At 37.2% G+C, this 10,205-nt stretch overlaps 2 protein-coding genes across 2 annotated transcripts; one reads left to right on the plus strand and one right to left on the minus strand.

The window, feature by feature from the left end:
* Window positions 1–495: 495 nt before the first annotated feature.
* LOC116296661 (uncharacterized) lies at window positions 496–6,916 on the minus strand. The gene is made up of 3 exons (XM_031704715.2): window positions 6,800–6,916; window positions 1,877–1,980; window positions 496–1,162 (listed from the first exon to the last, which is right to left on the minus strand). Exons 2-3 carry the CDS (start codon window positions 1,953–1,955, stop codon window positions 927–929), a joined length of 315 nt encoding a protein of 104 aa, XP_031560575.1. The 5' UTR covers window positions 1,956–1,980; window positions 6,800–6,916; the 3' UTR covers window positions 496–926.
* Window positions 5,891–10,174, plus strand: LOC116296660 (dol-P-Glc:Glc(2)Man(9)GlcNAc(2)-PP-Dol alpha-1,2-glucosyltransferase A). The gene is made up of 2 exons (XM_031704714.2): window positions 5,891–6,269; window positions 8,463–10,174. The coding sequence occupies exons 1-2, from the start codon at window positions 5,895–5,897 to the stop codon at window positions 9,522–9,524; spliced, it is 1,437 nt and encodes a 478-aa protein (XP_031560574.1). The 5' UTR covers window positions 5,891–5,894; the 3' UTR covers window positions 9,525–10,174.
* Window positions 10,175–10,205: the final 31 nt, after the last annotated feature.

Below are 10,205 nucleotides of genomic sequence, written 5' to 3' on the forward strand. Positions count from 1 at the left end.
GGTGGGGTGGAGGAGAAAATGTTTTTGATGCAAAAAATTTCCAGACCCAAACCTAACAGTATTAATTTTTTTCGGGTACCCCCTTCAATCGTTAAAAAAATCCTCCCAATCCTCCTTCTGACCTTTCAAGCTTCCCCCCCACCCCTGTTCCACTAAAAAAATTTTTAGGGTCCCCCATTATCTCCTCTGCCCCCCCCCCCCCTCCCCCTCCCCCTCCCCCTCCCCTCCCCTCCAACTTTAATGACTGGTCCCTAAATTTCAATTCGATTTGTCAGGTAACCTTGCCATGAATAGTATAGTCCGCAGCCGTCATTAGTTTCGAACCCAGATCCTAAGTGAGGAAGGCCCGTGAGGATCTGGGACCGAAACTAATGTTTGCGGAGGGGACAATGCTTTGGGATGCTGCTTCGATTAGAATGGTTTTTAGTCGAGTGTCGAGAATAACAGGTCGAAAGTCGAGAGAACAAAAATGCGACGAATTTGCAAAACTTCGACAAAGTTGTAAAAAATGTTTTACTACGCAATTCAATAAGATAAACGTAACACCTTTTGCTATGGATATATTGTTCTTCACACTCATATGGATTTAGCTTGAAAACATCTGTCCGCTTTGATAAGGTAATTCACAAACCGGGGCGTCTCATAATTTGGAAATACAGTTCTTCAAATCCTATTTCTTAAATAGCCCATATACGAAATATGCACTAGTCACGTGATCAGTGTCCACCATGTTGAATGACAAGAACAGACATTTTAAATACCTGAATTTTCATTCGCTCGTTACTTCTGGAACTGGCTGGCAGAGTTGAGAGTTCACGTTGTCATCCAATATGACGGAGATTGGTCACGTGACTTGGTGGATATTGACTATCATGGCATCACAATGAACACGGGTAACCTAGTAACACCCTTGGATCTCAATCGCTCTAGTCCTTCCTAACGAAATAGTCGCCCTCCACAGACACGATGGCTTTGATAGTCTTGCGATCATCTTTGATGGCCAAGCTGACAATTTGAACTCCTTTGAATGGGTCAGCATTTTTGGTGTCGGAGATCATGAGCTGGAAGATATCGTCGCAGCCTTCTTCGGTGCGCTGGGCTAAGTAGATGAAGTTCCCTCCTCCTTTTTCCATGTGTCGCGTGATACGGAATTCCTTGATATCTAGTTTGAAAATAAGAAACAGGATTCGCCAGTTGATCTGAGAAAAACATCCTAGACAATCAATGGAGACAATTTGCAAAACTGAGGTCTCACTTATCCTCTTGAAATCACGGATTTCCAGGTCATTTCCAGGAATGAAAAAAAAAACAACTATTTTTATTCCAATGGCGGGCATTTTTTTTTTTCGATGGTCAATTTTCGCAGGCTTCAGGATACCTCAGTTTTGCAATTACGTCATTTCTACGTCGCTATTTAAGATCAGTTGGTTAGGGGTGAGTTCAAAACTATTGTTATCTTTAGAGGGGAGGGGTAGGGCTATCCATTACCCACCATGCACCTCTGCAAGTGAAACAATGAATTTTGGTCTCAAATATCTCCAAAAATAAAAGTCAAATCGCCAACATGAATGTGCAGTCTGTTTTCATTATGCTAAAGATATTTATGTCACTATACGGACACCCACTACAAGCGGTCAGGGAGGGGGTGTCTTCCAACTACGTCAATGAAATGATCTCGGCATTTGATTTCATTCTATTTTATTCGTTGCCCCTTAATTAAGGTTGTATGAACTATTGGGATTGTGTTTGGGGGGGGGGGGGGGGGTGGAGGGGTTGAGTGTTTATGGAGAAGAGCGAAGCCCGGTAGCCTTGGTTGAAAACGAGGACACTAAATACGCAGACCGCTATGTATTATTGATCTTCTCTTTACTCATACCATCTTTATTCGGATAGTCACTCTTCTTCTCCCAGTGTGTTTCATTCAAGCGGTGAACGAGATCAGAGGTGTCAACCATGGTTAAATTAAGAGTATACTAGGACCTGAAAGTACAAAAAAAATAAAGTTCATATTTCAATAAAAAATACAAATTGTACGTTAACTGGTTTATTCTTGAATTGTGTTAAAATTCGAATGAATAATCTTTGATGAAAGGTCTCTGGGCATTTTTTTAAAAACCAAGATGCCGGGAATTCAAGTTGCTTATAACTACTCTTCTAGTGAATTTTTCACCCTTTTACTCAGTTGGAGCAAGGTTTGAGTATTGAATCTGCGCACAATGGTGTAAGAGAGATACTGAATATATCTGCGTACTAATCAGCGTATATATTTTTACTTGCAATACACGTAAGACTAAGTATGACAATTAACACTAAAGCACGCTATACAAGCACGCGATACAAGCACGAGATACAATCGCGCGATACGAGCACGCGATACGAGCACGCTATAGGTACACGCAATAGGCACACGCAACACAAGCACGCAGAACAAACACGAAAAATATGCGTCAACACGCTACTAAAACATCACGCAAGCAAAAAAAGTAAACACGATATTAAAATATCAACTCCAGCGATCCTATAATCAAGTTAACATCAAATTCATCGCGTCAACGAATTAAAATTTTAAAAGATGCTGTATTCAATACTCGTCACGACCAGACCTTGATCTAGGAGAGACGGTCTTGGTGCTAGCGCATACACTTCCTGGGCCTGGTTGTACGAAGGGTAGATAGCGCTATCCGACGGATATATATTTATCCAGTGGATAAATTTATTGGATAACAGCATCGACTTATCCACGGGATAAGGATTTATCCGAAAAGTTTGCTCTGATTGTATTGAACTCACTCCCAGCTTAGTTGTAATAGAATGCATACCATATATCCGTGAAAAACGTGGTGAGAAATTGCACAAATTTCCACAAATTAGTACTGAAGTTCAGTAAACCTCAGTACTGACCGTAGACCTACAACACTTTGCACTGATTTGTACAATTTTGTTATTTAATTTTTTATGTTAAGGACTGCGGAGTACCCGATGTTTGATAAAGGATAAAAACACTCAAAAGGACACCAAAGTTAACTTATTTTCTCTAAGATAATACCTCGACAGGAGGTGTCCTTCTGAAGAGTGTGAAGGAGTGCAGGGGGAGTTGCGTGAGTTTTACAAAAATCACAACACTCGAAAGGACACCAAAGTAAGCTTATAATTTAGGCCCCGTCCACACGTATCCGGAAATTTCTGTATCCGCAATTTTTTTATTTATTATTATATATATATTTTTTTGCGCATACGAAAATGTTCGCGTCCACACGCAGCGTATTCGAATCGTTTTCGAGTCGTTTTCACTGTCTTTCTTGATCCGCCCTAATACACGCTAGTGCCTAGTTCCTTTAACAGATAGTTTTTCTAATTGAGCATGCGCAAAATCGTGTTTGCGTCAGCGTATTTGAAAATTTGCGGATACGACCGTCCACACGTCCATCCGTATTCGGAGCTTATTCGAAAATTTCCACTCTGGAGACCGTTTTCGAAAATTTGCGGATACGGATACAAAAATTTCCGGACACGTGTGGACGCAACCCGTATCCGCAAAAAAAAAAAAAAAAAAAAAAAAAAAAAAATGCGGATACAAAAATTTCCGGATACGTGTGGACGGGGCCTTAGAAAGCACATTGACAGAAGGCGTCCCTTTGAAACGCGTGAAGGAGTGTGGAGTAGCGAGATTTACAAAGATAACAACATCCCACTAATATTCATGTCTCAGAATAAATTCATTGACACTAATGCAAACTTATTTCCTACTTATCAATTATCGATCGCAAGTCAAATGTCACGAATTAATCGAAGTTACAATCTTCGTAATCCAACACGTTAGCTCACTTTTCTTCAAGAAAACTAATCTTAGAAGATAATTGGAAGCGGTTTTACTGGCGATAATGTAATCGGTTAAATAAGCGCTAAATCTTCTCTATCGTCTCATTAGCCCAGTATTGACCTTGTCATGAAAATACTAAATGGCCGGCAGTTTCATTTTCTCAGGATTTTTCCTCTACTATATTTCAATTTGACGGATTTGGGTAGACAGAAATAGGTTTCTCAAAAATAGAAAAGTTTCACTATTCTATATTCTATTATTTAAAAAATCAAAAAAAAAAAAAAAGGAGCAAAAGCGTGAGTAGGTATAATAATTAGGTCACCCATCCAAGTGGTAACCCTTTTCGACGAGCTTGACCCAGTATCTTGAATGACAACGATTTCTCCACTGGACCACGGTTCCAGGTGAATCCGCATAACAATAGCCGTGAAAACAACGCACCGAATAGACTAGACTTTTTAACATTAATCTTTCAACCGATTCCGTGCGTGGCAGAGATGCAAGGGATTAGCCGACATGGTCTGGGGGCCGGCTGGTCTCTCCCCTGATGCTTTGGCTAGAACATTTTCTTGCGTAATTCGTACACCCAAGGGCAGAAGGATTTAATCGCCGTCAGGTCCGAAGTCCATACGCCGCCTCAGCTCTGCGGATGTCTCGGGGGTATGGCACAGTGGAATCGATTTTTTTTATTCTCTCATTGGGTTCGAACCCCATTGCATCCAGATAACATTTTTCTTTTTCTTTCTTTCTTTTTTTTTTTTTTTTCTTCTTTTAATCCATTTTTTATTAGATTAAAATCTTCCATGCTTTTTAATAAAAAAAGGTTTATTCCTAGTCGATCAGACATTATCAGTCATACAATCATAATCGATTTGCGAAAATTCAATTATCTTTTGGCTGACATTGCAAACGTCTTCCGCTGTACTAGGCCTCTGTGCATGATACAGGCAACCCAGTGAACGCCTATAGGGCGTCTTGTTTTAATCAACTTAGGCTCAAAAAATAGGAATGAGACCTCCTTTCAATACTGACTAGTATAGTACTCAGTTTTTTAAAGTTAGTAGAGTCATTTACTATTTAAATTTAATGCATAAATGCATAAACAACCAAGCCCCTGAATATCTTTCAAATTTGTTTAATTTGCTATCGGAAACGACATCACACAATCTTAGAGACTCAACATCGAAACTTTTTATCAAAAGATTTAATACTGAATATGGAATGGGGAAAGAGGAGTTTAACTTACAAGGGTTCTAAGCTATGGAACAATTTTCCTCATACTGCTGGAAATCAAGCAAGTTTTACATCTTTTAAAAATGCTGTTTTAGCAGATTTCATCTCAACTAGCAAGCTCTGACCTTACCTCTAGTTTTTCTGATATTTTTATTTTATTAATATTCAATATTATACATTAATATTATATCTTAGTTACTTGTCTTAGTTATATATATTTACGACTGTCATGTAAACCACTTTTTCTGTTGGTATTATCGTGTATAAATACTGAAAGGATGATTAATTGATTGATTGAAACACCAAAATGAAAAAATACATCATTTGTAAAGATTAGTTGATTTATAACACACTCAATACACTATGAAAACGAGGCTTATGTGTGTGCTGCAACAAAACGTGCAATTAGTTTTACCAGAGCAGAATAGTAAATGTCTTACTGAGCATTAAAGCTTCATAGTCATTTCACTTCTTGAATCTCAAATTGGTTTGAAAATAGGCTTTGTGGGACTTGTAGAAGTATCACATCTCTATAGAAACGGGGTTTAGGGAGTTGGATACAGATCGTCAGATAATGATAAAAGATTTGTAAGAATAGTTGAAAATAAGCTTTTGTGGGACTCGTAGAAATATCACATCCCTATAGAAACGGGGTTTAGAGAGTTGGATACAGATCGTCAGATAATGATAAAAGATTTGTAAGAAATGTCGATTAATTCCTTAACACTTAATTCGACTTAAAGTATCACATCTCCTTAGCAACGACATGTGTTTAGAGCTCCCTTAACTACCTTGAACAGGATATCGAGAGAGCCTGGGTGTCGTGTTTCAGTTTACCAAGATGGCGGACGCTATGGAGAATGTTTCACTTTTTGTCTTCTTGCTCGCAGTTTCCTTAGGCATTTTACTCAACTTCCAATCTATCCAACCCGAACCTTACATGGATGAACAATTTCACATCCCCCAGGCCCAAAAATACTGTCAATACAAGTTCAACGAATGGGATCCAATGATAACAACTTTGCCAGGACTGTATTTGGTGTCCTTCGTCCTACTTCAAATAACCGCCTTTTTTACGAGAATCAAGCTTATCGTAATTTGTTCGGCCTTTTGGCTACGGTTTACCAATGTCCTATTTATGATGGGAAATGCTTTGGTACTACGGAAATTGCTCTTAAAAATTCATGAGGAAACAGAAGTTCAAAAGAGTGTGAAGGTAAGATAAGCTCTTGCCAAGAAAACCAAATTTCTTTATCTTTAAACATAATATAAATATTGCTCTAAGTTCTGTTTGGATAACTGTAAGGTAAACAACGCCTTCTTTTGTTTCCAACTCTAAAGAACCGTCCAAGGATTTAGCTTCTGCCACGTGTTTTGTGTAATAATTTGAGCTTGTAAATGAATTCACGACTGTACTATGAATTATGTTTACTAACAAATTAATTAAGCTTCTCTTGGTAATTGGGTCTATACATTTGTACCCCCACTGTGTTATTAACTTAAGATATTTTGTGTTTATTCCCAACACACCCCATAGCATGCCACTCCAACGTATAAGTTACCCTTAGTGAGCACCATACAAAGCTTCATTTAGAGTTCAACTCAATTATCCCCAAAATTATTCAATTAAAGCTTTAGAAATCATAATTGGGTCACTGAGGAAGGCAATTTGTGCATAAAAATTAACAAAGAATATAATAATAGTCGTGAGATAGCTGCAATATAAGGAACAAATGTTTTACTTACTTCGTGTTGGGTAACCTGTAAGCAGATAGCAGTACAAAGAGTTACCCTTGGTATTTCACACAACTTTATCCCTGTAATGTGATAGGGAGACCATTTATGACCTTACGTTGAGAGATGTCATAATTGATGAAGACTTGAGGATTTCTGACTGGTTCTAATTCATCTATATCTTGACCTCCTAATGTTCAGAAACACCAGAGTCTAAAATGTACAAGTATCATTCTGGATTGAGCAAAGAAAGATTTACCTGTTAATTTGTCTCCTTCTTAATAGGTCTTCATCAAAATTTACTATAGTTTTAAGTCTGCTTATGACATCTAGTAAATGTTCCTACACCCAGTCAATTTTGTTGAGTTCTTTTGTTAAGCCTCACAGTTTTTTAAATGAAATCTTGATAATGGAGTACATGAACACTAAGGGTGTGTGCAGCTTAAATAATACTAAACAGTACTACATTATGCTAATTCTATTATTTAGTTAGTGCTATTTAGTGCTAAATATTATTCATTGCTAAGTATTGCATGCTTTTAGCATTCGTACTCTATTAATGGGTTTCACGTGAGGTCATTTCCTGTCTCAAGCAGAATAATGTTTATCAGCTCAATCACAAGTTTTCAGTAGAATTCTTTCTGGCTGACAACACATGGTGGTCAGTGTTTGACCACCATTTGGAGCAGATAATGAGATTCAAAGACTTTTATCAGCTGAATGAAGCTCAGCAATTATGGCAATTATAAATGATTTTCCTGTTATTTTCAAGAACTTTAAAAGGTGCATAATGTATTTCCTTGACTTAAAAAGAATCCCAAACAAATTCATCAATATATATTTCAACTTTTTTTTTGCTGTCCAACATTGTAAGATGTTTGAAACATGTTTTAATTTTCAATTTTCAATTAAAACATTCCAAGCATTGTTTTGTCGATTAACAACAATTGTTTCAGTTACAGCCACATAAGAAGACAATATTTTAGCTCTGGAATTTTCACAAAAGCAACGTCTTCTTGCAAAACAATTTCTTCTTGATTTTTGGTTTGGCTTAGTCTGCACAAATAATTTACAGACAAATTATTAGTTCAGGTGAAGTTGATATACCTTTATCTAATAACTAAACTTACATGACATGGGCGTGATCATACCGTTACAGTATGTATTCTAGTGTGAGGCATATTGTCCCAGAAAATATCTATACTTAACAAAGTGGGACTGCACCTTCCTAGGGTGGGAAGGGTCTGATGAGGGTATACATGTACCAGGAAAACTCCCTCCCCACCCCCACCCCCACCCCCCCTCCCACACACACGCACACACACTCTTAGATAAGTGTTGAAATTCCAAAGGACTAGGGTGGATATGATGAGCGTATATTGTGCAGTTCAAGGAAATATTGGTACTAGCAACCCCCATAGAGGATTATTGAAATCCAAAAGGACTGAAGTGGATATACGACCACAACAATAACAACAACTACAACAACATTAACAACATTTTATTGGCTCCATATAATATGTGTAGTTACAGGGAATCTCCATACCCCATTCCCAACCCCACCCCACACCTACACCCACCCCCCATTAGAGGAGCATTGAAATCCCAAAGGACCTGTGAGGGTCTGCGAGTTGAGAGTATATTTTGTATTTAAAGAATATTTTTCTCTCAACAGGATAAGACAACATCCTCTGATGCCCAAAGACAAATTTCATCCAAGTGTACATTCACTGCCATAAACATTAGTATTCTTCCAGTCTTATACTTCTTCACATTCCTGTACTATACAGATGTTGGGTCTACATTCTTTGTCTTGCTGATGTATCTCTTAAGCCTGTATGAACGACACACCTTGGCATCCTTGGCTGGTGCATATTCCATTATATTTAGACAGACCAACATAATATGGGTCATATTTGTTGCTGGTACGACTGCCATACGAACTCTCCGCCCACAAGTCACCAAACTCGTAACAGACAACCATAACATACCAGAACCGTTTTATTTTCTTTATTCGTTTTTTAACAACATCGTTCTCATGATTCGTACTCTTTATTCCTATGGCCTGATTGTCGTAGGTTTCATTTGGTTTGTCATTGTTAACAAAGGGGTAGTTGTCGGAGACCGAAGCAGTCATGAAGCATGTTTAAATTTCCCCCAAATATTTTATTTCTTGAGTTTCAGTTTATTTTTTAGTAGCCCTATTCTATTGCTGTTTGATAATGTCCTTGAATTCCTCACATTCCTGCGGAAAACCCTATCAAAACCGTTGCGAATTCTAGTAATATTCTCAGCTTTGCTATTAGCAATTGGCTTGGTACATCAGTTCACTTATGTCCATAAGTACTTACTAGCTGATAACCGCCATTGCGTGTTCTATGTTTGGCATAAGATATATTCTAGGCATTGGTCAATAAGGTACCTACTTATCCCTTTATATTTCTATGCGGCATGGGCAATGTACACCAAATTATCTTCTAAACAATGTTTCACATGGCAATTACTGTTTTGGATTTGCGTGACTTTGTTGACTGCCCCACAAAAGTTGTTAGAATTTCGGTATTTTATTCATCCTTATATAATGTATAGAGTTCATATTCCTTTTACTTCCTACTCCAGAATGATTATGGAGTTCATCTTATATCTGAGTATTGATGCCGTTACTATACATCTATTCTTGAATAAGCCCTTCTACTGGTCACATGACCCTAATGTGCCTCAAAGGTTCATGTGGTAATTTTTGTGAAGATTTTGTGAATTTTGAAGAATTTGTGAATTTTGAAAAATTCGTGAATCTTGTCAAAGAATTTGTGAATTTTGAAGAATTTGCAAATTTTGTTACAAATATAGATAGAAAAAAAACAGAGATATATAACATATTAGTCTATACCTAGTGATGGTTTATCACAAATCCTGCACTCTGATTGGCTGAGCCAAAACAATGCTGGCCAACTCTTGTTTTAAACCCTAATTTCAAAAAAAAACAACATTTATTTGAGCAATTAGTAGGTTTCAACTAAAACAATTAGTCCTCTAGCTTTCATGATCTACAAGTCAATAGCTATTACTGCCATTCTACTCTAACCATGAACACTCAAGTTTATTGTATTTTATGTTTTATTTGTATAAATATACTTTTAGTTTTTCTTTCTCATTCATCATTTTATCTCCTTAGATTTTTATGGACTTTCAATACATGTAACTCGAATTCCATTGTTTTCAATTTGTAATTTGATTGGTTGACAAACTCAAGTGTTCAAGGTTAGAGTAGAACGACATTAACTCATAAAACATTTTGGCTTTGGGTCTAAATTTCAATTATGTAGACCCCTAAGAGACAATCTTTGATGTGAGGCAGGCATAAAAATACAATAGTTATACTATAAATTCTTGATGGAATTTATTATATTTTAATGTT

The sequence above is a fragment of the Actinia tenebrosa genome, unplaced genomic scaffold (genome assembly GCF_029948245.1).
Source record: "Actinia tenebrosa isolate PJP-AT-01 unplaced genomic scaffold, QUT_ActTen_1.0 PGA_scaffold3__52_contigs__length_22856419, whole genome shotgun sequence".
In the NCBI taxonomy this organism is placed as follows: Eukaryota; Metazoa; Cnidaria; class Anthozoa; order Actiniaria; family Actiniidae; genus Actinia; species Actinia tenebrosa.

Excerpts from the sequence above, each read along its gene's own strand:
- LOC116296661 (XM_031704715.2), bottom strand. The coding sequence starts at position 1,955 with ATGGTTGACACCTCTGATCTCGTTCACCGCTTGAATGAAACACACTGG. Across the intron at positions 1,163-1,876 it reads TGACTATCCGAATAAAGATG|ATATCAAGGAATTCCGTATC; the intron begins GTATGAGTAAAG and ends TTTTCAAACTAG.
- LOC116296660 (XM_031704714.2), top strand. The coding sequence starts at position 5,895 with ATGGCGGACGCTATGGAGAATGTTTCACTTTTTGTCTTCTTGCTCGCA. Across the intron at positions 6,270-8,462 it reads AAGTTCAAAAGAGTGTGAAG|GATAAGACAACATCCTCTGA; the intron begins GTAAGATAAGCT and ends TTCTCTCAACAG.